The sequence below is a fragment of the Corticium candelabrum genome, chromosome 16, assembly GCF_963422355.1.
Source record: "Corticium candelabrum chromosome 16, ooCorCand1.1, whole genome shotgun sequence".
Classification (NCBI taxonomy): domain Eukaryota; kingdom Metazoa; phylum Porifera; class Homoscleromorpha; order Homosclerophorida; family Plakinidae; genus Corticium; species Corticium candelabrum.
This window is the reverse complement of record NC_085100.1, coordinates 3361568-3386158: the sequence shown is the minus strand read 5'-3', so window position 1 is coordinate 3386158 and position 24591 is coordinate 3361568. Positions and strand designations below refer to the sequence as shown.

The 24591-nt window shown below is 40.1% G+C and overlaps 1 protein-coding gene across 2 annotated transcripts; it reads left to right on the top strand.

Moving 5' to 3' along the window:
- The first annotated feature begins 2205 nt into the window (after window positions 1-2205).
- On the top strand, window positions 2206-13822 carry LOC134192043 (uncharacterized). 2 transcript variants are annotated; one of them, XM_062660717.1, is made up of 16 exons: window positions 2206-2511; window positions 2572-2685; window positions 4430-4558; window positions 4618-4766; window positions 5446-5586; window positions 5647-6913; window positions 6973-7101; window positions 11373-11492; window positions 11672-11797; window positions 11860-11985; window positions 12491-12616; window positions 12681-12806; window positions 12963-13088; window positions 13156-13278; window positions 13360-13485; window positions 13557-13822. In XM_062660717.1, the coding sequence occupies exons 1-16, from the start codon at window positions 2232-2234 to the stop codon at window positions 13682-13684; spliced, it is 3336 nt and encodes a 1111-aa protein (XP_062516701.1). In that variant the 5' UTR covers window positions 2206-2231; the 3' UTR covers window positions 13685-13822. The 2 variants fall into 2 exon arrangements, with proteins under 2 accessions (XP_062516701.1, XP_062516700.1); XM_062660716.1 differs by having other exon boundaries at window positions 2572-2838.
- The last annotated feature ends 10769 nt before the right edge of the window (window positions 13823-24591 follow it).

Here is a 24591-nt window from a genome sequence, read left to right as displayed (position 1 = left end):
TTCCAGACAGTACTGCTGTAGAGTACAGAATATAGCCAAATACATCTACGCCATTACTTTGCTACATCTTAGTCATCCTCTCAGATGTGTTTTATATCAGAAGCAGGCGACATAACATTATAAATTCTCTTTCCAGACTAACCTAGTTTATATTAGTATGAAACTAAACTCTGCTTCTACAAACAAGACAGTAAAGTAGTAATACAATCTTGTATGTATCCATTTCTAAGAGTGTGACACAACAGTGTACTGATGGTACAATATGCCGAGGGTTGTATTGAATAAGTATGCTAATGAACTGTTTTGCACTAACTCTTGGCCAAATAGATTGCAAATAAAACTACACTCTGCTTTCACAAACAAGACAGTAAATTAGTAGTACAACCTTATGTATCGGTATTCATTTCTAAGACTGTGACACAAAGTCTTCCACATCACTGATGGTACGTACAATATGCCAAGGGTATGCTAGGCAATAACTCTTGGTCAAGTAAATTGAGTTATAATGTATTGGAACAATCTGCACATCAAAAATTACTTTGGGGACAGAATCGATTGACTGAAGTGATATTTCTCCACAAAAGTTTAAAGTCTGGAAACATGTTAAACTGATAACTATTATGAATTTTATTATTAATAACAATTATATTTCTAATGACGTAAATTAGATTTAGTAAATACATTTTATTGGTATTTTTAATACATTCTAATACAAATAGAAATATAGATTTTAAAATATTTTATGAAAATGACTTGAAAATAACTTTTTTGAATATTGTAAAAGACAACTTGAAAATTTGTTTGATCAACAGCAACAAACTGTTAGTGATCAGCCTAACTGGTCAATAAAAATATATGTAAAACGCGAATTAAATTTAATTGTCTACTGTTCAGTGGAAGAGGTTGTTATCAAGTCTAGAAGTAGGTGCAAGAAATACCTACCCTATGGTGGGTTATACTATCTTCACACCATAACTTTTGTGAAAACATTAGTCACTAATAATATTGAATAACACTAATGCCAGTACTTACGGCTATCTCTCGTTGTTGAGGAAACAACTCATCAAGATTACAGCTACATTAATACACGGATGCTTGCTAGAATGAACAAAGTTAGATTTGATTGTGAGAAGATTTATTTATATATTTTAGATAAAGTACCATTATCATGTAAATATATGATGAATATATTAAATATTTTAATACTTTTTATATGGTCATTATAAATATACCACATGAAGTTAGCTATATATTACAAGCATATTGAGAAAGGTTGGTTGTGGGTCATGTTATTATTGTTACTTATGAAAGGTACTAATTTTTAATATCATTTTAGTTACTTTTATTCATATATAATAATATTTCAAGATTTTATTTAGTTTTATACTTGTTCAAAAATTTCTAATTACTTACAGGGATTAATTTAGCAACAGTTAGACGCCAGTTTGTTCACTGATGGTTTCAGGCTTAGTTAATTGAGGTCGTACCATGGGAAAGCTGTTATTACTGCGTTCGTTATTAGTTGCTAAAAATAATTATCATTTTCTATTATTAATATTTGTGATCTATGATATTATTTTAGTGACTAATAAAGATATGATTTATAATATTCATTTTATTGAATAGTAGTGAAGAAAATTGAGTTGTCACTACATTAGTTGGTCCAAAACAAGCTTTTGATATACTAATGCTGTAGGATTCTGCGGTAAACTGTTAAGCTTATGAAGAGTGATAGGATGGCTGAGTAGGCTCCATCAAGCTTCATGCATCAACGGTAAATATTATAGAATAATTTACTCTGCAAAAAGGAAGATTTGCGTTTTATATTCATTACATGCAGTGTCTAACTACACTGATAATGGGAGACATTCCTTGGTATAAATTAATATGCTAATTATTTAATATTGAACTAGATATTTTTGCGCTGAAATCGAGGTCACACTTTTGAGCCGGTACACTTGCAACGAGAGAGGATTGGTTTGTGGTAAACCAAAGACATTCTGAAGTTTCCGGAAATGACAGAAAGTGCGTCGAACGCGTCTTGTGTGAAGCCTTTTCTGTATGAGCAGGGATGGAAGTACGATGCGTTCTTATGTCATACGGGTAAAGACAAACACTTCGTACGTTGTGTATACAATGAGATGCTGAGACGTAAAAAGGTCGCGTTCTTCGATGTTGAAAGTTTGACAGGGGGAGAGAGAGCACAAGTAACTATTGCTGACGCAATTCAGATGTCTCCTTTTTTTGTCGTTGTGATGAGCCATTATTTCAAAGACCAACGTTATCCTGAAGCGGAAGCAGAAGCAGCACTCGCATTTGATGAAGCGAACATAAAGATTTTACCAGTTTTCTATGGCATGACAGCTGATGAGTGTTGTGATTCTAAAAACAGGATATGTAATCAAATGTCTTCTTATACGGGTATTGAGAAAAAAACGAGAACAGACGAAAATTTCGCTATAGAAGTTGCCATGTTTGTTGAACGCAAAGTTCAGGAACAATGGCATGATGGTAATGATATAGTTAGGTAGCATCTTTGATTTGTTTAATTCTGTAAAATGTGTTTACTAGGGAAGCTAAAAGTCTGTAGACTTTGTGATTTTCATGGTAACTACGAGACTGAGCTTGGTCCTTTGGAAGAATTGAAAACCAAACATCATGAACGCAAGCAAAAGCATACTTGGGGTAAAGAATTGAAAACCAAACATCATGAACGCAAGCAAAAGCATACTTGCGGTAAAGAATTGAAAACCAAACATCATGAACGCAAGCAAAAGCATACTTGGGGTAAAGAATTGAAAACCAAACATCATGAACGCAAGCAAAAGCATACTTGGGGTAACGATAATATTGATTTATGCATTCATGCATTCTCTATTTACTATATATATATATATATATATATATATATATATATATATATATATATATATATATATATATACTTATCACTTACTATTGACATACGCTAGTGGGATGCATGCTTACATGTGCGAATTTGTGTACACTTGGGTGCGTCAATCTCTAGGCGTACGTCTTTGTGCTGTTCTGTGCTGTGCTGGGTTGGGCTGGGTTGATCTGGTCTGGACTGGTGTGTGTGTGTGTGTGTGTGTGTGTGTGTGTGTGTGTGTGTGTGTGTGCGCGTGTGTGTGTGTGTGTGTGTTGTGTGGTGTGATAGCTCAGTTGGTTAGAGAGTTATCTTTTGGAGTGTATACATCCGGGACCTTGCAGGATTGCAAGTTCAAGTCACAGTGATGGCGGGCTATGGGATAATTTTCTTGGGCAAGAAACTCACACAAGATTGCCTGTCTGGACTTAGGAGTATAAATGAGTACATGGCCATTGACTTGGGTGGCAAAGGTCTCCAACTGCGACAAAGTCCATCAGCCACTGGGGGTCCTGGTGGGACTTGTGGTGCCCACACCACAGTTGGCGTCGCAGTCGGTGCTATCTGGTCAGGCTCCAGGAAATTGCTTAGCACGGACCGTACCTCCTGCGTAGTGCACAGAAACACAGCTATCTGGCTGGGTGCGTAACCATAACGAACGGCAGCTCCTTATCCATTTGCCATTCGCCATTTTTGTGTGTGCGTGTGTGTGCGTGTGTGTGTGTGTGTGTGTGTGTGTGTGTGTGTGTGTGTGTGTGTGTGCGTGTGTTGCGATAGCTGAGTTGGTTAGAGAGTTATCTTAGGGAGTATATACATCCGGGACCTTGCAGTGTTGCAGGTTCAAGTCACAGTAATGGCGAGCTATGGTATAATTTTCTTGGGCAAGAAACTCACACACAATTGCATCTCTTGACTCAGGAGTATAGATCAGTACCTGGCCATTGACTTGTGTTTCAAAGGACTGCTACAAAGGGTCTTTGTGGGACTTCGTGTGCCCACACCACAGTTGGCGTCACAATTGGTGCTCCTGTGAGTATCTGGCCAGGCTCCAGGAGATTGCTTAGCTCCTGCGGAGTGCACAGGAACCCAGCCATTTGGCTGGGGCGTAACTGTAACGAATGGTAGCTCTTTATTCATTTGCCATTTTTTGCAATTTTGTGTGTGTGCGCGCGTGGGTGTGTGTATTTGTTTGTTTGTTTTTTTTGTTTGTGTGTGTGTTTCAGATATTCAAACAGTAATTTAATTTAAACAGAAATGTTCAGAAAATTATATTTGCTTATTCTTGTTGATTGTTTGTGATTTTTGAACAAATAGAAGAATATGCTTAAATAACGACACCAGCCAACCCAATAACGTACTATCATACAATAGCAGCAAATAGAGTTACCATCATGATATCTATATAGATGTATCAATCAGAACAGTGCTTGTACAAACAACTGGCGTAGTGACATCTCTACTACCATGCGATGTCTAGCATGCTAATTAGATAATATATAATACTAAATAATTACAGCATATTGTTTACTTGTGTTATAATAGGAGATTTATTTTTGGTGACAGTCTACGGGATAGTTGCGCTTTTGTCACTATTGTTGTTGCTTGCTTTTGTTTGTTACGTGTGGGGCCAAAGTTTCGTAAGGATTAATCAAACAGAAAACATTGTCAAAGGTGATATTAATATTGCTAGTTATCGTAAATATGTCTTATTTGCTAATTTTGATTTGTAGTTGCTACCTTTCCTTTGGAATATGAAAAAATTCATTTTCCTATCTTCGTTGGCCGAGAAATTGAGCTCGAGAATATAACGAATGCTTTCTGGACAAATGACAAGAGAGTTGATCTTCAACAGATGGAAGTTACCGAGAGAAAAGTACATGTAAGACAAATTTAATGAGACAAATAGTATCCTATTACTATAATACGCCAACCCACGCTTCCGTCTGCCTTGACGGATGTCTGTAACGCGCTGATGGACACGACGCCGGTCTCGGATCGTCGCGAAACGCGGCGGCCCGGTCGAGTTCGGCCGTATGAGACAAACTGTCGAGTCGGATTTTGCCCGGACTGCCTCGGACGGCCAGGAACGAGACTTTGTCGGCTTGAAATGAGATGCGCCGGAGTTTGTTTGTTCAAAATTAGTCGAGTATGCGGATGTGACGTGTGCTTGCCAACCACCTCTAATTCTCACAGAGTGCAAGATACGCCCGCTGCAGTCGGAGTGAGCTGGCTCACCGGGCAGCTTTTGCGTGCGTGTGTCACGGAAGGTGCGTCTTCTTCGCGGAAGTGGCGTACAACGATAGATTGCCACCGCCCAGATTGCCACCGCCCATAGGGCGGGGTAGTACTAGTGTGTGTGTGTGTGTGTGTGTGTGTGTGTGTGTGTGTGTGTGTGTGTGTGTGTGTGTGTGTATGCCTGTGTGCGTATGCACTTTGTGCGTGCGTGCGTGGTTGTCTATGTGCATGTGTGGTGAGTGCGTGAGAGGACATGTGAACGCGTGTGTAAGTTTATGTATATGTCTATGCATATCTCACTCTTAATTGTGTTTTACTTCTAGTTTATTAATGGAATGGGTGGGTGCGGTAAGACAGCTGTGGCAGCTGCATATGCACGAGACTGTCGACATTTATACGGCGGGGGAGTGTTTGTGTTCAATGCTCAGTCCGAGTCGTCGTTTCAACACTCTCTAAAGAATCACGTACTCTTCCTTCGTATTCGTATTCTGTTTTCTACACTAACAGGTTTTGTACGTATACAGCTGCTTGTTCTTGCCAAACATACTCAATCAGATGTGGACATCTCTCCAAGCTTTACACAATTTATGTTACTTCTTGCTAAACGTGGCAACGTTTTGTTAGTCTACGACAGTGCCGACAACTTGGACGTCATAAACGATTATATCCCCAATTTGGAAACAAAATGTCATATTCTCATAACTACTAGAATGTCAAAGCACGACCTATTACAACCCGGCAATTTTATTTTACTCAAGCCCTTGAACCAAAGTCTGGCTTTAACAGTATTACTCTATTTCGCTGGTTACGGAGACTCTAGTAAACTACCAGAGAGGGAATTAGAAAGTGCTTGGCGAATAGCTAAAGACCCACCCGTCGAATCTCTTCCTTTAGCGCTTAGGCATGTAGGGAGGTATTTGGAGAAAACGGGGATGAATTTTTCTACTTACTTACATCGTCTGCAGATTCATTTGGAGACAATGAAAATGATGAATTCCAACTTGGAAGAATTGCTCCGGTACTTCCGGATGATGCACGTGAAGGAAATTTTGAAAGCTGAAAATATCTACAGCGTGGGAGCCTTTAACAGAACAAATCTTCGATTGTTGGCTAATAAAACTGACTCTAATGATATGAAGATGCTAACGTTGATGCAGCAACGTCTGCTTTCCGACTCCCACGCCTCTATTCCTTGGGAGATGAACATTGAAGACGTGTTATTGTCTGGTGACTCTGATGCTATGAACGTGTTGATAACGGTATCTCTTCTTCATTCTACTAACATTCCTGTAGACCTGCTGAGAGAGGTTACCATTCCAATGTCAAATGATGAAATTGGACGCAGCAATCGCATCACTGCTGCCGTCGGTCACTTGTCCGAATATTCTCTTGTTGAGGTAAACAAGGAATCGAGCACTTGTTCGATGCACAATCTTGTTCAACAGGCTGTCGTAGAATACGCGATGAGAAACAAAACGTACGTTTCACGGTTGCAGTCTTTGTGCACTCACTTTGCCATCATTTTCCCGCGTACTGTGAAAGAAGTCCGAAGTCGATTGCGCGAGTTTCACAGTTTATCTCTTCACGTTTACAGTGTGGCAGAAGCTATTCTAGAAAGCGATCTCGTGTTGGATGAGAGTTGTGGGCAATTAGTTAGGATCGCTTGTTGGTTGGCTATGTATTATGAACATCAACAAACGGCAGGATTCTTGACGGAAGGAAGACTGCAAGTTGTGGAAACCAAATCAAGTAATGAAACTCAGTCTCAAGACTCTCGACTTTTGAATGAATGTACTACTATTAATTAATTAAGTCTTTTGTCCTTGTCAAGTTAATTAACTGTTTTGCAGGTCTTATAGACTTGGGTTACGTTTACCGAATAGCTAAACCGGAGATAGCGCTTACGTATTTGACGAGGTCTCTGGAGTCTATGGAAAACAGTATAGAGAAAGATTCGTTCAGTGGTCTAATAAGAGAGGGTAAGCTTGTGAAAACTAATAATAGAGACGCAAACTTGACGGAGACTAATAAGACCCATGTATGTCTTCGGGTCCGCTGTGAAATATTTTTAAGACGAGCCAAGCGTTGCAGATGCCGTTCCATAACGGTTCTATCTTAGTCTCGTCTATAGCCAGATCACGCACTTTCTCTTATTATCTAACTATAGTTTTTATCTGAGTGTATGCTAGAGGCTGATTCACAATACGCGAACGCTTGAGCGTCGCGTCATACGAATTCAAATTGCAAATGGGTCGACGCTACGCGTCCAAATAGAACCGAGTTCTAATTGAGCGGCCAACCGGAAGCTATACACGTCGCGTCGAAAGTATCACCTAGATTTTGACCAATCACAGCTAACTAGAAATGCACGTGTGGTCATGAGCGATGATTTCGACGCTGTAGTCGACGTTGAGCTGTCTAGAGATTTGTTAGGGAGCTGTCCTTGTTTGTGAATGATCAGCTGAAAGATGTAAAAAGACCCATTGCAAGGGAAAACGCATATAGAAATGGAATTTGAGCAAGCTGGGTGTTCCGGCAGAGTTCTGCCAGTAGAAATTCGAAGCGCGAGTGGTCAGTTCAAGAATTCATGCAGCGACGTGTACGGTTCCTTGAAATCATGTTATGAATGCTTACAACGCGTGTGACGCGGCGCGTGCCACTCCCACGCAAGACGCGTCGCACGCGACGCTCATCAAGCGTTCGCATATATTGCAAATGCAGCTTTACGTTTATAGTGAAAGTATGAAAGCACATTCCAAGTATTGCGATGAATGCATGGAATTAAGAATATATGCATATATATATATATATATATAACTGTTCTGATTAGCTAATATGTTTATGAAAGCTCGAGGAAACGGTATCTCACTGATTGATGATGAAAATATTCCTTCAAAGTCTTCAGAGTGAAAGATGATATGAAGCTCAGAGATTCAAAAACTAGTGGATAGAATAGACCACTTGCTGTGGTAACATTGGCTTCATGCCTGGCATCTTTTTCACATTCTGCTGATTCTGCTGCTGCACCAAGACTGATGGCTGCTTCTAATATATAGGAAGGCTGTAAAGAGTTACGGATTCTAACATCGAAATATCCAGGCCGACCATTCATAAAATGTGGATGATATACGTCCCCTGGTCTCCTTGAATTATAACCTGAGCAGATCTGTTCTTTTTGACCTGCTTGTTTTGAACAAGCGAAGCTTAGAATATTACTTCACATTGTGACGTTGATCACGTAGCGGACCTCTAGGGCAGCTGATTAAGTGGTCACCAAACGGATCAATTGTAGCGCCACAACAGCATAAAACGGAAGATGGTGGAAGAGCAAACATCGGAATGCCGAGCCTTGTTCAGATCGCAACTACGAATTCATGCATGCGGAGGAATGGCGAGGCCTAGATTGGGGTTGGGTAGTGCTCGCAACCAAGCCCCCGCATGGTTCGACGAAATTGTATTCAGATGAGCTTTTCCTCTTAAACTTCCATTTTCCATTAAGAAGTTGAAAACATTGTAATGTATCTGTTTTGAATATTCTCCTGAGAAGCTTTGTTGATATCCAAAGTGTACATTGCAGGCAATTTCTTTCTAAAATACTGTACGCTTCATTTTTGCCTTGAACTTGAACATCAGGACAAAATACCTCTTCAGCAAATTTGGTGTTCTAATTACCTGCGTTTCTTAAGAGACTCTGAATGAACTATGAAAGCAGCCACTGATGAGGTTAGTACTTCTTTAAGACCAAGACATTCAGTGCGAACTGGTAGTGTCGCTTGGAGCCACAAGGAATCTGGAATAGATGAGCGAGTAATTAGTTTAAGAGATTGTCTCAAACCTCTGTCAAACGAGAAAATTCACTGTCAGTCAGACCAGGTGTTATAGTCCGCAAAAGGTGATGGACCGTACAAACACTCCAACAACTGCGCAAAAGGTGTAATTCGACCTGGGGTCGTCTATGTCGTTGAGATGTGATTGAACATCAAGAACTTTGTCTATCTGCTTAGCGACCGTATTTTGAAAGGAAATATCTGACCATGGATTGGTGAACCGAGCAATTTCAATCCGTCAGTAAGTCTATGAATTTCAGTAGAAAATTGAGAGAATGTATGTGCCCTGTTGGCCAGTAAATCTCGTATTTATCCAGATTGATGTGAAAACCGCATCAACGACTTGTGCTAAGAACAATTCTAACAGAGAAGAGATGCAGTCTCGATCTCCAAGAAATGTGCCATCATCCAAGCACTGTACCATAGTTGCACGTCTATGCCAGGAACATTGCTGATGTTGTCCAGAACTATTATGTTTAGCATTGGACCTAGTGGGTCTCTTTGTTGAGCGCCAGCTTTTGATAGGATGCGATGTTTGCCGAACCTAAGTTCTCCTGGTGAACTATAGCTCCACTGCACACATGCAAATAATTCTGGAAATTCTTCACGTAATCGTTGGAGAATATTTTCACAGTGGCATTCGTTGATTGCATTCCGCATATCGACTCTAAAACAGCGTAGATTTTCTCTCCAGCTATTGGTAGTGATGTAAGACTTCAAAGTGTGAATAGCTGTCTCCAATCCATCACGTACATCTACTCCAACTTGACCATACGGTAACAATACATTATTATGTATTGTATTTATACGTGATATTATGTATGTATACGAAGCTCTTATTGGCTCTCGTCGTGCGGTTTGCCAGTTATTGAACTCGATGTCGAAGAAAGGCCTTACATTTGGTCTCAAGCTCAATTAATTTAGACAAATGTGAAATATTTTCGTCAACAGATGATCAAATGTTCTCAGAATTTCCAACTGCTATGCGTCGTCGAATCTGTTTGATCGAAAGTGGAGCAGAACCTCCTGGTTCTCCAATATTTGGGTCTAATCACTTCTTTTGATGAGTGTATTAGCAACGTGTGAACAGTGTTTTTAAATGCAGAGTCGTTTACCTGATCTTGTTCCATTGTCTTCGATCGTGTCTTGGTCTGTGCAAGATCAATCATATTCTTCGAACTGTCCATCCTAACCATACCATGTCTTGTTTTACTGAATTTGATGCAGGCCTCCGTCATTCTTTGGAAATATTGATACATTCTTCTTTACCCAATCATGCATGGCAACAGGTGATTTTACCCATGTGTTTAGGAGGTCTTGGTTTCAGACAAGCAAAAACAACTGCACCATCAGCTTTCATTTCCAGTTGCAAATCTACCCGACGATTTTATTTTTGTTACTTCAACTATGTTCAGACATTTGGTACGACCTACTTTACAACCGTAACATCTGATGCCTCACTTTCTGGATATACGTACCTGAAGAAAATGAAGCTCATAGTCATTATAGGAACACCTTTGCTGATTGTCATAAGAAGGTTACTACAGACTTGTCATCTATGTCTCAGCAGTCTCTACAGTCACAGATAGAGTTTCGCTAATCTCAAGGAATCTCGCAGTCTTCGAGATAATGCTCACCTAAACACCGTATCATCGATTCATGCTGCAGCCTGGTTGCGGGCAATTCCGAACCCAAAGTTAGGCCTCGCTATGGCTTCTCAATAATTTGTGATTGCAGTCAAACTCTGGATAGGAATTCCTATCTTTCCAGATTTTCTCATGGCTATACGCAGTATGTGTAGACATACAATTGATTCATTTGGAGATCATCTCCTTGGGTGTGGTCACGACTGTCTACGATTCAGACTTCGTAATGCTCATCGTCTATCACACGTTACTTGTTGATGATACTGATTCACGCCTTGAGGAGCGTTGCAGTAGCACTTATTTCAATCATCTTGGGGATGTCTATCATCTAAATTTCACAAACGACAAGCCTACTTATTTTGATGTTTCTATTTGGAATACCATGCAGCCTTCGTACATTATACCATCTTCAACTTTGGCTGGAGCTGCTGCATTTGCTGGAGAGGAAGAAAAAGACACTCATCACCAGGCGAACGTAGAAGCTGCAGACGGATGTTTCTACCCTTTGATATTGAAACGTTTGGTTTTATGCTAGAATGTTAAATGATAGATTAGATTTAGCAGTGGATGTAGAGTGGTGGGATTTACCCACTGTATAAATAAACTCATAATCTAATATATATATATATATATATATATATATATATATATATATATATATATACATGCACATGTCACATAACGTACAAAATTTTGTCGATTGAGGGTTGGTAGAGATACAAATATTACCGATGTGTTGCTGATCATGAGTTGGCCGTGCTTTGTTGTTACTTGTAGCTCGACATTGGGTAGCAAGCTGTCGACGCAAGTTGGCTCAGTTTTCTCTTGCTGAAAAGGTACTTCTTCTTCAACTCAAATTTGATGAAAGGCGGGGAGACAAAAGAAACATGTCGCGAGGTAAGTGCGATTGTTTCTTGCCATTGCGTGTTGCTGTATAGTATAGTGTAGGTGCTCGCGTGTATCTCTATACTTGCTGCGCGCTGCATGCATTTTTGCATCTATACGCGCACGCGTGCTTCTGTAGCTATTTTCATTGCCTGTCTGATACATATACGCTATGTTTGGTTACATTTTAGTTCTCAATGATTTGGGCTTGATATATAAAAATTGGGGGAAAACTGTCAAAGCAATCGAAATGTATGAAAAATCGTTGAATCTGAAAAAAGAGCTGAATGAGAGTCTTTGGATGGATTATTCTATAAGTACTGTGTGCAGCTAATCGTTTATGTATTTTCACGAGCTGTTTTTGTTAATTTCTGTATAGCGCTTATAAATCTTGCCAACTGCTATTTGTCATTCAGACGATTAGTAGAAGCTCGGGATTTGTACGAAGAGGCTATGAAGATTAGGCAAAGCATATTACCGTCACAACATCCGCGGTTGGCATTAGGTTAGAAGTCAATTTTGATAATAGCTTAATGATTTAATATCTAAAATAACTTGTATTATAAATTTATCAATATATATTGGGCTTTTGTAACTATCACTGATCCAGATTGTATACGGATGATATTTTGATAACAGGTGTTGACGAAAGGTAAATTGACTCTACATCGTTAGTTGTTGGTGTGCGTGCGTGCGTACGTACGTGGCTATATGCTTCCATGCAACTGTATATATAGTTATTCGTGTCGGAAACATCAGCTCTAGGTGAGTATCTAAGCTCTTTGTGTTTGAATACATCTACATCCTTGTTGAACACCTGTGTGGTTGGATAAAATAAACAACTAGTTAGTATTACTAGGTCTAAACCTCTTACTTGAACTTGATCTTAATTAGCAAAGCTGACACTACTGTTTGTGTAATAAACACATTATTATTTGTTCACTTTATATTCTTGGTTACATGCAAGTTATACATTATTATAATTACCGTTGCTTATATTGATTCTGTAGTAATGAGACGACTAGCATACTGCTATTGCATGCAAGGCGATGTGTTAAATGGCACAAAGTTGGCTCAACTCGCTCTAGACAAGATTACCATATTTCTTCCGCGCAGCCATCATCGCGTTGGATGGTGTAAGAACTGTTCTTTTATCACGTGTCTAAACAAAATTTTCTTATTTGCAATTAATGACTGCAGATTTTGTCACAATCGCCTATTGCTGCCTCGTTTCAAACGACAGCACTTGTTCTATCGAGTTTTATGAGAAAGCTGTGGAATTGTTTGAAGAAACCACCAAATTTGAGACATCCTTACTAGTTGCTGGTATATATGCTTTGTCATAAAAGGGTTGTTTTATTTGCCGTTGTGTTTGTAGATGTTTGACTTACTGCATGCACAGTAGCAATTAATTCTACTGACGTTTTTATTGACCCTGTCCGCTGCATCAAGCGATAAGATGCTTGCTTTGTTCTTGTTCAGCTAGGAGAGGGCTCGCTCGTGCTCTCAGTAACGATGAAAAGAAAGACGAGGCTATGGAAATATTGAGAGAATCTCTAACTCTCGCGAAGAAGGAATTACCAGAGGGTCATCCAGATATTATTTACAGTAATTCTATATTCCAACACTGTTTGGTATTTGTCTTGATTTACTAACCAACTGTACATCATTGCAGCTGCAGTCGACCTCGCCACTTTTTTGGCCATGACGCGAGACTACGAAAACGCCACCCATCTTCTCACGGAGTCTTTGCTCGTACTGCGTGACAACGAGCCAACTAGCGAATACACTGCTGAAGGTGAAAACGTGCTGTTATATAATGTGGAGCAGAAAGATTGTACGGTATAGGATTGCACTGAATGTCTTTTTGTTATTGCAGCTTTACATTGGCTGGCGTACAGTCAGTATAAATTGAAACGATCGGAAGAAGCAGCAGTGAGTGTCACTGAATGCTTGCGACTGCGCAGAAAGCTTTTTCCTCGTGGACACGTAAGGATCACTGAAAGTAAGAGACAATTAAATCGATGTTCAGTGTTTACTGTTCTGAGCTTGTATACATGTATATATCTTTTACAGCTATAACGTTGTTAGATGAAATTTTTAAGGTCAAGCAAGGTGTGGGGTGTTTTTCATTTTTGGACATTTTTATTTTGTACTGTGCGTGTTTCACGATAGTTCACGTGATGAAGAGATTGATCTTTTAGTGTTTGTTAGTCGTTACGTAGATCTACCCTATATGGTTAACGTTCTCTTCTCTTTGGTATTGAAATTTGGTATTGAAATTTGGTATTGATATTTGGTATTGATATTTGGTATTGATATTTGGTATTGATATTTGGTATTGCCGGTGAACGTTTTGTCTCACGCATAATCGACTTTCCATATTAAAGGATGACGAGGGAGAAGGTTTGGCTCCCCAAAATTTCTAGCTGTGGTATTAAATCGTAATAGTATTATCTACAATACATCAATTGCATTTGTCTGACATGACTTTGGACACTTCATGTATACAGGGAATTGTTAAGAACATTAATTAATTATGGACGCCTGAAGCAATAGCTTTCAGAGTATATACGCCTGCCAATTTTGTGTTCTGCGAATTCGGTCCGTATACATGTTATATTCGCTTTGATGGTGATCGTGCCTTTGAATTCGTTACACATATGACAGTCATTAGAATTGGGACAGTAGGTGGTTGACAGCAGTCTGCACCCATACAGTACTGTCAACAGGTTACCTGGAATCGAGGACTTAGCTAGGCTAAATTTTTCGCGTGTCGAGTCAAACTTTACTGACATTGCGTTGACACACACACTCTCTCTCTCACACACACGCACACACACACACGCACACACACACACACACACACACACACACACACACACACACACACACACACACACACACACACACACACAACCACGCAGATAAAAAAAATCCTGGTGTTTACACATATTGTGAAATGTCAAGAAAAGTACAAAACTATTAAGGCGTGCAATCTAATTAAATTACAGAATTTCAGTCTGCAGTGAGCAGGTGGCTTCTGACGCGACGGTCGAGTCTGGCTACGCGAGACTGCTTTCTCAACATGCTTTTCCAATTAGCACGTTAACGTTGAGCGCTACAAAGGTGTTAGTGGTCTGTGCACCATAATATTTACTGCCAGTTTCATGACTACAATAAAAGCTAGCGCAATTATATATAGATCGTTCGACTGCTACACCATGTTCTCACAGGAGTTCATTGCGATACCGCTCCGGAATTTTTTAGCTTTTTCAATCTGCGCCAAGCTTCCTAAGATGTCCTTGCGGATCTGTTATCGACATGTTTGCCGACCACGTGTTGGGTTGTGGCGACGGTCCCTTACGTATCAGAATGTCGCGTAATGCAATGCTCTTTCTATTGATAACCATGACGCTGCAGTAGATAATGATGACAACTCAAGACCTGTTGACATCTTCTATCCCGATCGATTTCGGTCAGGGTAAAGCAGCATACTCCTGCAATCTAACTGTTAGGAAATCTTTCCAACATTCGTATCTCCTCAGCTCTGCCAACACAGCTGGAACCGCAGCTACTGCTGCTGGAAATTAGTAAAAGATAATCGATATCTGGAAACAGTTGAAGCTTCATGCTGCTCTTTTTACCCACTAACAGTAGAGTCTGTCGGTGTTTGGACACATTCGAGTCTGTAACTGCTAAAACCTAAAGCAATTTACACACGGAGACAAGATTCAATTAATTAATGAATTATCAGACTCCATGAACATATATGTATACATGCATGCCTTTAAACATAAGAAGTTAAACTGTAGAAATAAACCGTTGGTGTCGTAAAATTAGTTTCGGTACTAGATACGACTAACCATTAGAATGTGGACCATGGTACAATGATGCGACCGTTTCGTCCATTAAATTTCGTGATTCTACTCGAAGTAGCTCAAAACTATTATCGGCAAGTCAGTGTCATCTAGGATGTTAATCCATCTGATACACCAACAAGAAATTAGGAAATCTCATCGAGCAAACTATATTATTGACAAAATCGAAAATTCCGTTCTATCACCATTGCCAACGATGAGCACACCTGGGAACAAATCTAACAGCTAACTCTTGGGTGTGGACCGATGTAAAGCAATGTTTGTTAACGATTTTGAAACCGGTTAGGTCAATTACACGCAGTGTTAAATTCTGCTGTCTAATAGGGCTCTAACTTTAATATGGACCATTGTGAACTCTGAAACAACCACTTACATCATTCTTGACCACTTCAGTTTTACAAATCTCTGGACCATTCTGTTTTACAAAATTCTGGACAACTTTAGTTTCACAAAACTCTAGACAATTTCAGTTTTACAAAATACTGGACCATGTTAGTTTTACAAAATTTTGGGCTGCTTTGATTTTAAAAAATTTCTGGACCTTCTAAATTGGGGAACATTTCAAATTCTGTACAGACGACTAGAATTCTGAACCACTTCAAAAATCTGTGGTATGGGTACTAGAGGTGTGCTGCATGGATCACGAGCCTCGAAGAAGCGAATTGTCCTGGCATATAACCCCATTGAGTGATTAATTTGCCTGTACTGTTACAAACCGCTCTTGCCATTTGCGAGGGTGTACATTTGTGAGATGTCTTTTGTAAGTCACACGTGGTCTTTGGCAATGTTAAGTTTACCGCCTTGTAATTGGTAAACTGAATTTGCTAGTTGAACTTTGTGTCTACTCAAACAGAACATGCATGAGGTTCTAGCGCTTGAACATGCATGGGTGAGACTCCAAATTAAATCATTACAAAATTTGAATTTATAGCTACGAGAAACGTTACTCTGAGTCTATCAAAGGTTTATGCCAAGAAACAGGAAGAAATTAGATCTGCATGTGTATTGGGATTTGGATTTTGTAAAAGCGACAACCTACAGTATAGAAGTACCGTAGGTACGTACGAGCGGTTGCAATAACAATGCGTAATACGGTAAGTGTACAGACTCGACCCAGTCTCTCTCCGCCCTCGTCATTCTCCGGATTGTCAATCCTCGCCACAGAGAGACTGGTTTCAGGCTGCTCGTCGACGTCACTAAATACACCAAGTGCTTGCGATTATTGCACCTCGTTACCGATCTGTATCAGACACGAAAAGTTATCAGACGTATGTTGTTTCTAGACTCGTACCCAGTACGTCCTCCCCCTCGCGCGCGCTTCACGTTAGTGGAACCAAAAGCACGTGCTAAAACACGTGGAGCGCGCGCGAAGAGAATGGCTGGGTAATTTAATATACCACGCAATGTGTAGTCAAGACGACGAGAACTGGTCTATTCATTCCCCGGATCTACTTTACAAACCTCGTATATATTACATCTATCTCTCTCTAGATCTAAACAGTGTCATTTTGGAGTGTGTAAACTATTTGCGTCACTGCAGAAAAGTTACTCGCTAAAACTGACAACGGTACAACACAATGAAGTCAACAGAACACAACACTAGAATTAGTCAAACCACTACACTATTCTCTCACGCAGTTCTTCATGGTACACAGTTTTCAGCTATGTAAGCAGGTCGCCTGGAGACTCTTCCAGATCTGGTGTTGACATCTTGTTGGTAGGTAGTCTCTAGGCGTCTCCTGTGGTGTTATTGACTCTGTGTTGTTTAGAGCATCATTAGTTGTCTGGTCGAGTGTCTGCTCGCTTCTTTGTTTCTGGTGTGCTTTTGTGTTCAGTCGTCTTGCTTGTCGTTGCAGGTTCTGATATTCTCTACGTCTCTGCTGTCCTATTGATTTGCGACTGATTTCTGCGTAGTATGTGTCGTCCCATAACACGAACCAGGTATGACCAGGGTGTGTTGTGATGTGCAACCACTTGCGCTGGCACCCAAGTCCCACCTTTTCGAATGCGAACGTTTTCTCCTCAAATCAGTGCGGTACTGCTGCACTGGATCTGTCGCAAAAAGCATGTCCCTTTGTTGCTTTGCCAGCTTGTCTATGACTTCTTGCTGTCGCCATACACGAGGCTCTAGTGTCTTTTTGTTGACAGCAAGTTGGGTACGTAATTGTCTGCTTTGCAGCAGCTCTGTTGTTATGGTATCCCGTCTCCAATTGGGGTGGTCCTGAGTACTCTCAGTACGTCAGGGAAAGAACGGCAGTCGGTAAACATTTTCTCATTGCTTTCTTTGCTGTTTTTATTCTTCGCTCAGCTTGACAATTGCTTGATGGGTACCCTGGATTTGATGCAACATACCTAAAACCTAATGTATCGGCGCGAGACGTCGGAAGTCTGCGCATGCAAACTGTGGCCCATTGTCGGAGATGACTTCTTTCGGAATCCCAGAGTTGGCAAATTGTTCGTCCACTGTCTCTATAATATCACGACATCTAGTGTAGTTGAGTTTGGTAACGGTGATCCATTTACTGAAATAATCGACTGAGAGTAGATGCAGTAGTCCATTCAGTTCAAACATGTCCATTCCAATCTTCTGGTAAGGATAAAGTGGAATAGGATGAGGTGTATAAGGCAGCCTGGGATTCTCGTTTCGTCCTTCCTGGCATCTACTGCATCTTGCTACTTTATTCTCTATGTCGTGCAGATACCCTAGCCAATATACTGAGTTCTTGGCTCGTTCTAAGCATTTTACTCTCCCAAAATGACCATCGTGTGTGCTTTCCGGTACTGATCGACATAGGACAGTTAGTGCCACTGCTTGACTGCCTTTGAATAGTATTCCGTCCTTCTCGGTCAGGTCGTGTCGGACTGTCCAAAGGGCTGTACTGGGCAAGGTACCGCCTTGCCGTGTGAGGGCAAGCCTGCTGTTATGTATGTTTGTATGGCTTGTAAGGTTGGGTTTTGCTGTGTCGCTTTTCTGCACCGAGACTGTCCAACCGGGGTGGGAATGGCCTGTTGCATGACTGTCGTAATTTGGTCTTCTGTGAGGGCAGCATGTCCCTCGTATACCATTATTGTGAGAGCCATGCCTAGGGCATTTGCTAGAACTATTTCTCTGCCCCAGGCGATACTCCAGGTTGTAATGGTATCTGAGACAGCGTAGCCGCATTTTCTATATACGTTGTGAGACGTCATTGAGAAGCTCTTTTGATATGCCTAGCAAAGGCTTATGGTTGGTCTCTACGGTGATGGTCTGATCATGTACGCATTAGGTAAAGGTCTCTCCAATCCAAACTGTACTGCTAGCATTTCTTTTTCCAATTGAGCGTATCTTTGCTGTGTGCTAGTCAAATTCCTTGAAGCATAATTAACTGGTTGGCCCTGTTGAGGTAAGGCTGCACCCAACCCATATGAGGATGCATCGACAGTGATAGTGATTGAGAGTCTTGGGTCATTGACTCATAGAGACGTAGAGTTGAAACATTAGAGACTATTTTCTTCAAGCGGGTTACTGCCTCATCATGGATTGCATCCCACGTCCACGATTTATTTGTTTGTGTCAGTGGTCGTAGTCGCTTGGCCTCCTTTGCTAAGTCAGGACAGAATTTGGCTAAATGTGTAATCATTCCAAGTAGACGAGATACATCGCCCTTTCACTCAGACTGAAAGAAATGTAGTATTGCCTCAATCTTTTCAGGGTCAGGTTGAATGCCTTCCGAAGTCATAATGTGGCCCAGGTATGGAAGTGACTTCTGTCCAAAGATGCATTCGTCTCACTTGAGTTTCAAGTTTAGCACATGGTACCTCTGTAGTCCTGCGTACAGTCACTCATCATGCTCCTCCCTAGTAGTGCCTGACACCAGTATGTAATCGTCATACGTGTGGACACCTTGAAATTCCGAGAAGGCTTCTGTGAAAATCCGGTGGAAAACCTTCGGGGCGAAGATATTCCCGAATGGAAGCCTGAAGTATCAGTATCGTCCAAACGTTGTTGCAATGGTTGTCAGGTAGCTGTTCTTTTCCTCCAACGCCACTTGTAAAACAATCCAAGGTAGCATCTACTGTGCTAAAGTACTCACAGCCTGCTAAGTCTGCAAATATCTCTTCTGGTGTCTTGATTTAATAATTTTCTCGTTGAATCGCGTTGTTTAGAGCACTTGGATCCATGCAGACGAGTAGCTTGTCTGTTCCCAGCTTGTTTACTAGTACAATGGGGCTGGCCCGTGCTGTATCTTCTGTTACCATGGCATGGATTTTTTAGTCTGCCATTTTCTCCCGCTGTGACTTCAGCTGTTGCCTGTACTTGAAGAGATTCGTCTAGCCGGTTGTATGGTTTTCGGGCATGTTTCCGCAGTTGAATGGTATGTTTACCTGAAAGTTGTCCGAGTCCTTGAAATACATCGATAAATTGACTGATTGCTTCTGGTAGTTCATGGGTTTTGGTAACTGACTGTGCTTGTTAATGATACCCATTTTCCTTAATTTAATATGGGCAGTCCTATCAAGGCCTCCACATTTTCAGCAACTACAATAAACTTTATCTTTCTAGTCCCACCTTCCAAGGTTGTTTCTAGAGTTGTTTTCTCTGTATCTATCAATTTTCTTCCTTTTTGCTGTTGAGTGAGTAGCGGTTGGCTCTAGGGATCCTCACAGAACACCTTGTATGATTGGAGAAGAAGGATGGTTGCATGTGGCACCTGTGTCAACTTTGGCTTTTAGTCCTTTACTACGTGTGTCCAAGATGATATGCTACACCTTTTCGTTTTTGTATCACAACGTCTACTAATCATGTAGGCAAAGTGGTCTTTGGCTATTTCCTTCTCCTCACTAGTGTTGGTTCCGGCAGGCGTCACTGTGTTGGCAGTCTTCTCCTTGCTGCACGTTTCGATCCCGGGTCTCTCTTTTTCAGCTTTCTTGCAAGCCTCAACTGCATTCATTATTCAGCTTGTTGCAGTAACTACATCTTTGTCCCATGCTGGGCAGGCCCGTGGCTTGTGTCTTGTCGCGCAATAATAGCATAATGGCTGTCGGCGCGCTTTTGATTCTTTTAATGCGTGCGCCAATGCAGCTTCCGAATCGCATTCTTTGTTGTGGCACTCGACGCTGCTATGCAGGTGAGATATTGTGTTGTCTCTTCCATAGAACGGCATACTCCACAGCCTGTTCTAACGTAAGACCTGATTCTCCAAGCAATTTTTTTCTCTAACTGTGTCGGATACTATGTTCATGTTCACGTACTATCTTGGGCTTTTCTGCGTCTCTACCACAAGTTTCTACTATGCGCAGTAAGTCAGTGTATAAAGTATCGTAGGACTTACCTGGCTTCTGTTTTCGCTGAAAAATAAACCGTTCATAGGTCTCGTTCGTTTTGGGTTTTGAAGTGTGTCGTAAACGTGTTGAAAACAACGTCTAGTTTGTCGTTGTCTTCTTCGTTTGCCTATGTGAATGTCTTGTAAATTGATATTGCCTCCCTTCCCATTGCTGTGAGCAGTACTGCGACTTGCGTTGATTTTGGCTCTTTGTGTTTGTTTGTGGCTTTCAAGTAAAATAGATAAAGTGGTCTCGCCACTGTGACCATTCTTTTGCTGCGCCTTGTGGTGAGAATAACGACGGTGGTCTAACCCATGTCTTCAGAGTCGGTTCGAATCGTATACTCTCGACACCATGTAGTATACCACGCAATGTGTAGTCAAGACGATTAGAACTGATCTATTCATTTGCCGGATCTACTTTAGAAACCCGTATATATTACAGGCATGAGTCCAATAAACGGCTTCCGGGAGCCGATAATTTATGCAAGATGTAAACCAAACAGCCAAAGATACCGTATATGGTCAAAGGCAAACATGCATCTCACTTCAACACTGTCACATGAACTGCGTCTCAGCCGTTTCTTGTCTACCCATTGGCATCGGATTCGGAAGCACTTGGAGCCAAACTCATAGCGCGAACGACGACTATGACGCCCAGATCGTCCGACAAAAGACAAAACTTCCGTTCAAAAGCCGCGCTAACTCCTAGATTAATTAATGCAAATCTATAGGCCCAAAATGCGATAGGAACTCTCTTTTGGCGATTTGTGAAGTGTTTGTGCGCCACGCCTTTGCAACCGCGGTTACCAGGCATGTCAAAATGTGCCCAAGGCAGCTGGCCCACAGTACGCACTAATGGCAGCATTTAGTGACGTCAATGGGGGTCTGAAACCAGTCTCGAGGATTGACAATCCGGGGAATGACGAAAGCGGAAAGAGCAAGTCTACGGTAAGTGTTTAAATTAGCTTTGTTCCCGGTTTGGACATCACTAAATAACGTATACCCGTATATCTTATAATTAAACTAAATTTAGACTGCGTAGGTCAACGCTAGTACTTGTCTGTGTATCAGGCGCACGGACAATGCTGATTACTCTAGACACATACCAGGTCGGGATCCAAACGGTGGTTTAGCGTGTTCAACACCATCTTTTCCAATAGACATACACGCATAGTTCACCATGCACCGATGAAAAGAAGGGACTGCCTAGCCTCGCACCCAGACGTATAGTAACAAAATTGGTAGGTCCCTTCGCGCACATTATTAGTTAGATTGCACAAAGGTCCGCTTTTGCTGCCACAGATGGGCTCTTATTAGACTTACTGTTTTAGACTACCCACACTGAACGCACATTTCTTTACTTAACAGCCAGGTCATGCTGCTGATGTGACTAGTAGTTAATTCCACAGGCAGGGCCGGATCCAGAGGGGGCGTTAGGGGGTTGTAACCCCTCTTTTCCAATAGACGTGGTTCAATAATTTTATATAATTTCATTAGAAAATAGAAAATTAATAACAATATAAATAACTGCTAACAGTGAACCCCTCTTTCAAAAATTCCTGGATCCGGCCCTGCACAGGTAATACATATCACACACGTGTAATTTTTTAATATATTACTTAATAGCTATCAGTGTAGAAGATTTGTAGTCAACCTTTACCAATAAATAATTTCGGTAAAAGAGAGAAGATTAGTTAGTGCTTTATGAGTGTTAGTGGATCAACCCTCTGTTTAAAAATTCCTTATCCGGGACTGCATACCACACGTGTACATGTATATGAAATAGTTACGTAGCGCGCGTTAAACTTGTAAAGTTTCCACGGCACTGCAGCTAACAGGAACTCTATTTTGACTGGAATTAGACTCCAACAACCAAGCAGTGGTCAGTCTAGTCAGTCGAGCACGTGGTTTTGAACACGTCTGCATGGTAGCTTTCTAGCTAGTGGATTGTGTGTGTTTGCGTCAAGCGTGCGGCTTGTACATGTGTCATTGGAACATTAGACTACTAGTTATTACTTGGGTAGCATTTATCGTGCGAGACCCTAGAATCTCGACGAAATATCGTAGTTATCGAACAAGTCTGCACTCATGTTAGTCTGTAGCAGTCAGTTTCTGAAAATATAGTTTCCTCTTCCAAATAAATTTGGGCAGTCTTACTCTAGCATGTGATTACATTGTCAATTAATTAATTAAGAAGTCTTTCGTTGCATTGTATTAATTAAATGTCCTAGACGAATGTCTGTCTTCAGCTAGAACGTTTGAGCGTGTCAAGAAGTCTTGCAATAAAATTTGTTCCAGACAGTGGTTCTGTAGAAAACAGAATGTAGCCAAATACATCTATGCGACTACTCTGCTACATTTTAGTCATCCTCTCAGATGTGTTTAGCATCAGAAGCAGTTAACATAAAACATTAGAAATTCTCTTCCCAGACTAACACAATTTATATTAGTATGAAAGTACACTCTGCTTTTACAAACAAGACAGTAAAGTAGCAGTACAAACTTTGTATGTATTCATTTCTAAGAGTGTGACACAACAGTGTACTGATGGTACAGTATGCCGAGGTTTGTATTGAATGAGTATGCTAGGAACTGTTTTGCACTAACTCTTGGTCAAATAAATTGCAAATAAAACTAAGACTGTGACACAAAGCCTTCCACAACACTGATGGTACGTACAATATGCCAAGGGTATGTTATGCACTAACTCTTGGTCAAGTAAATTGTGCTAAAATGTATTGGAACAATCTGTACATCAAAAATTATTTTGGGAACAGAATCAATTAACTGAAGTGATATTTCTGAACAAAAATTCAAAGCCTGAAAACATGTTAAATTGATAACTATTATAAAGTTATTTTTGATAACAATTATATTTTCTAATGAGGTAAATTAAATTTAGTAAATATATTTTATAGGTATTTTTAATACATTCTAATACAAATTAGAAATATAGATTTTTAAATATTTTATAGAAATGACTTGAAAATAACTTTTTAATTATTGCAAAAGTGAACTTGAAAATTTGTTTGATTAACAGCAACAAACTGTTAGTGAGAAGCCTAACAAACTGGTCAATAAAAATATATGTAAACGTGAATTGAATTAAATTAAATCTCTTACTATTTAATGGAAGATGTTATCAAGTCTAGAAGTAGGTTCAAGAAATACGTATCCTATGATGGGTTATGCTATCTTCACACCATAACTTCTGAGAGAAAAAATGGTCACTAATAATATGGAATGTATGAAACGAGTGCCAGTACTTATGGTTATCTCTTGTTGTTAAGAAAATAACTCATCAGGATTACGGCTACATTAATACACCGATGCTTGCTAGAATGAATAGAGTTAGATTTGATCATGATAAGATTTATTTATATATTTTAGATAAAGTACCATTATCACGTAAATAAATTATGGTTATATTAAATATTTTAATACATTTTTATATGGTCATTATAATATACCACATGAAGTTAGCTATATACTACAAACATATTGAGGAAGGTTGGTTCTGGGTCATGTAATTATTGCTACTTATGAATGTACTGATTTTTGATATCATTTTAGTTACTTTTATTGATGTATAATAATATTTCAAGGTTTTTAGTTTTATTAACTTGTTCGAAATTTCTAATTATTTAGAGGGCTTCATTTATGCCAGTTTGTTTTTCTAATGGTTTCAGACTTAACTAATTGAGGTCATACCGTGAGAAAGCTGTTATTACTTTGTTCGCTGTTATTACTTTGTTCGCTGTTAGTTGCTAAAAATAATCATTTTCTATTATCAATATTTGTGATCTATGCTATTATTTTAGTGACTAATAAAGATATGATTTATTATATTCATTTTATTGACTAGTAGTGAAGAAAATTGAGTTGTCATTAAATTAGTTTGTCCCAAACAAGATTTTTGTATAC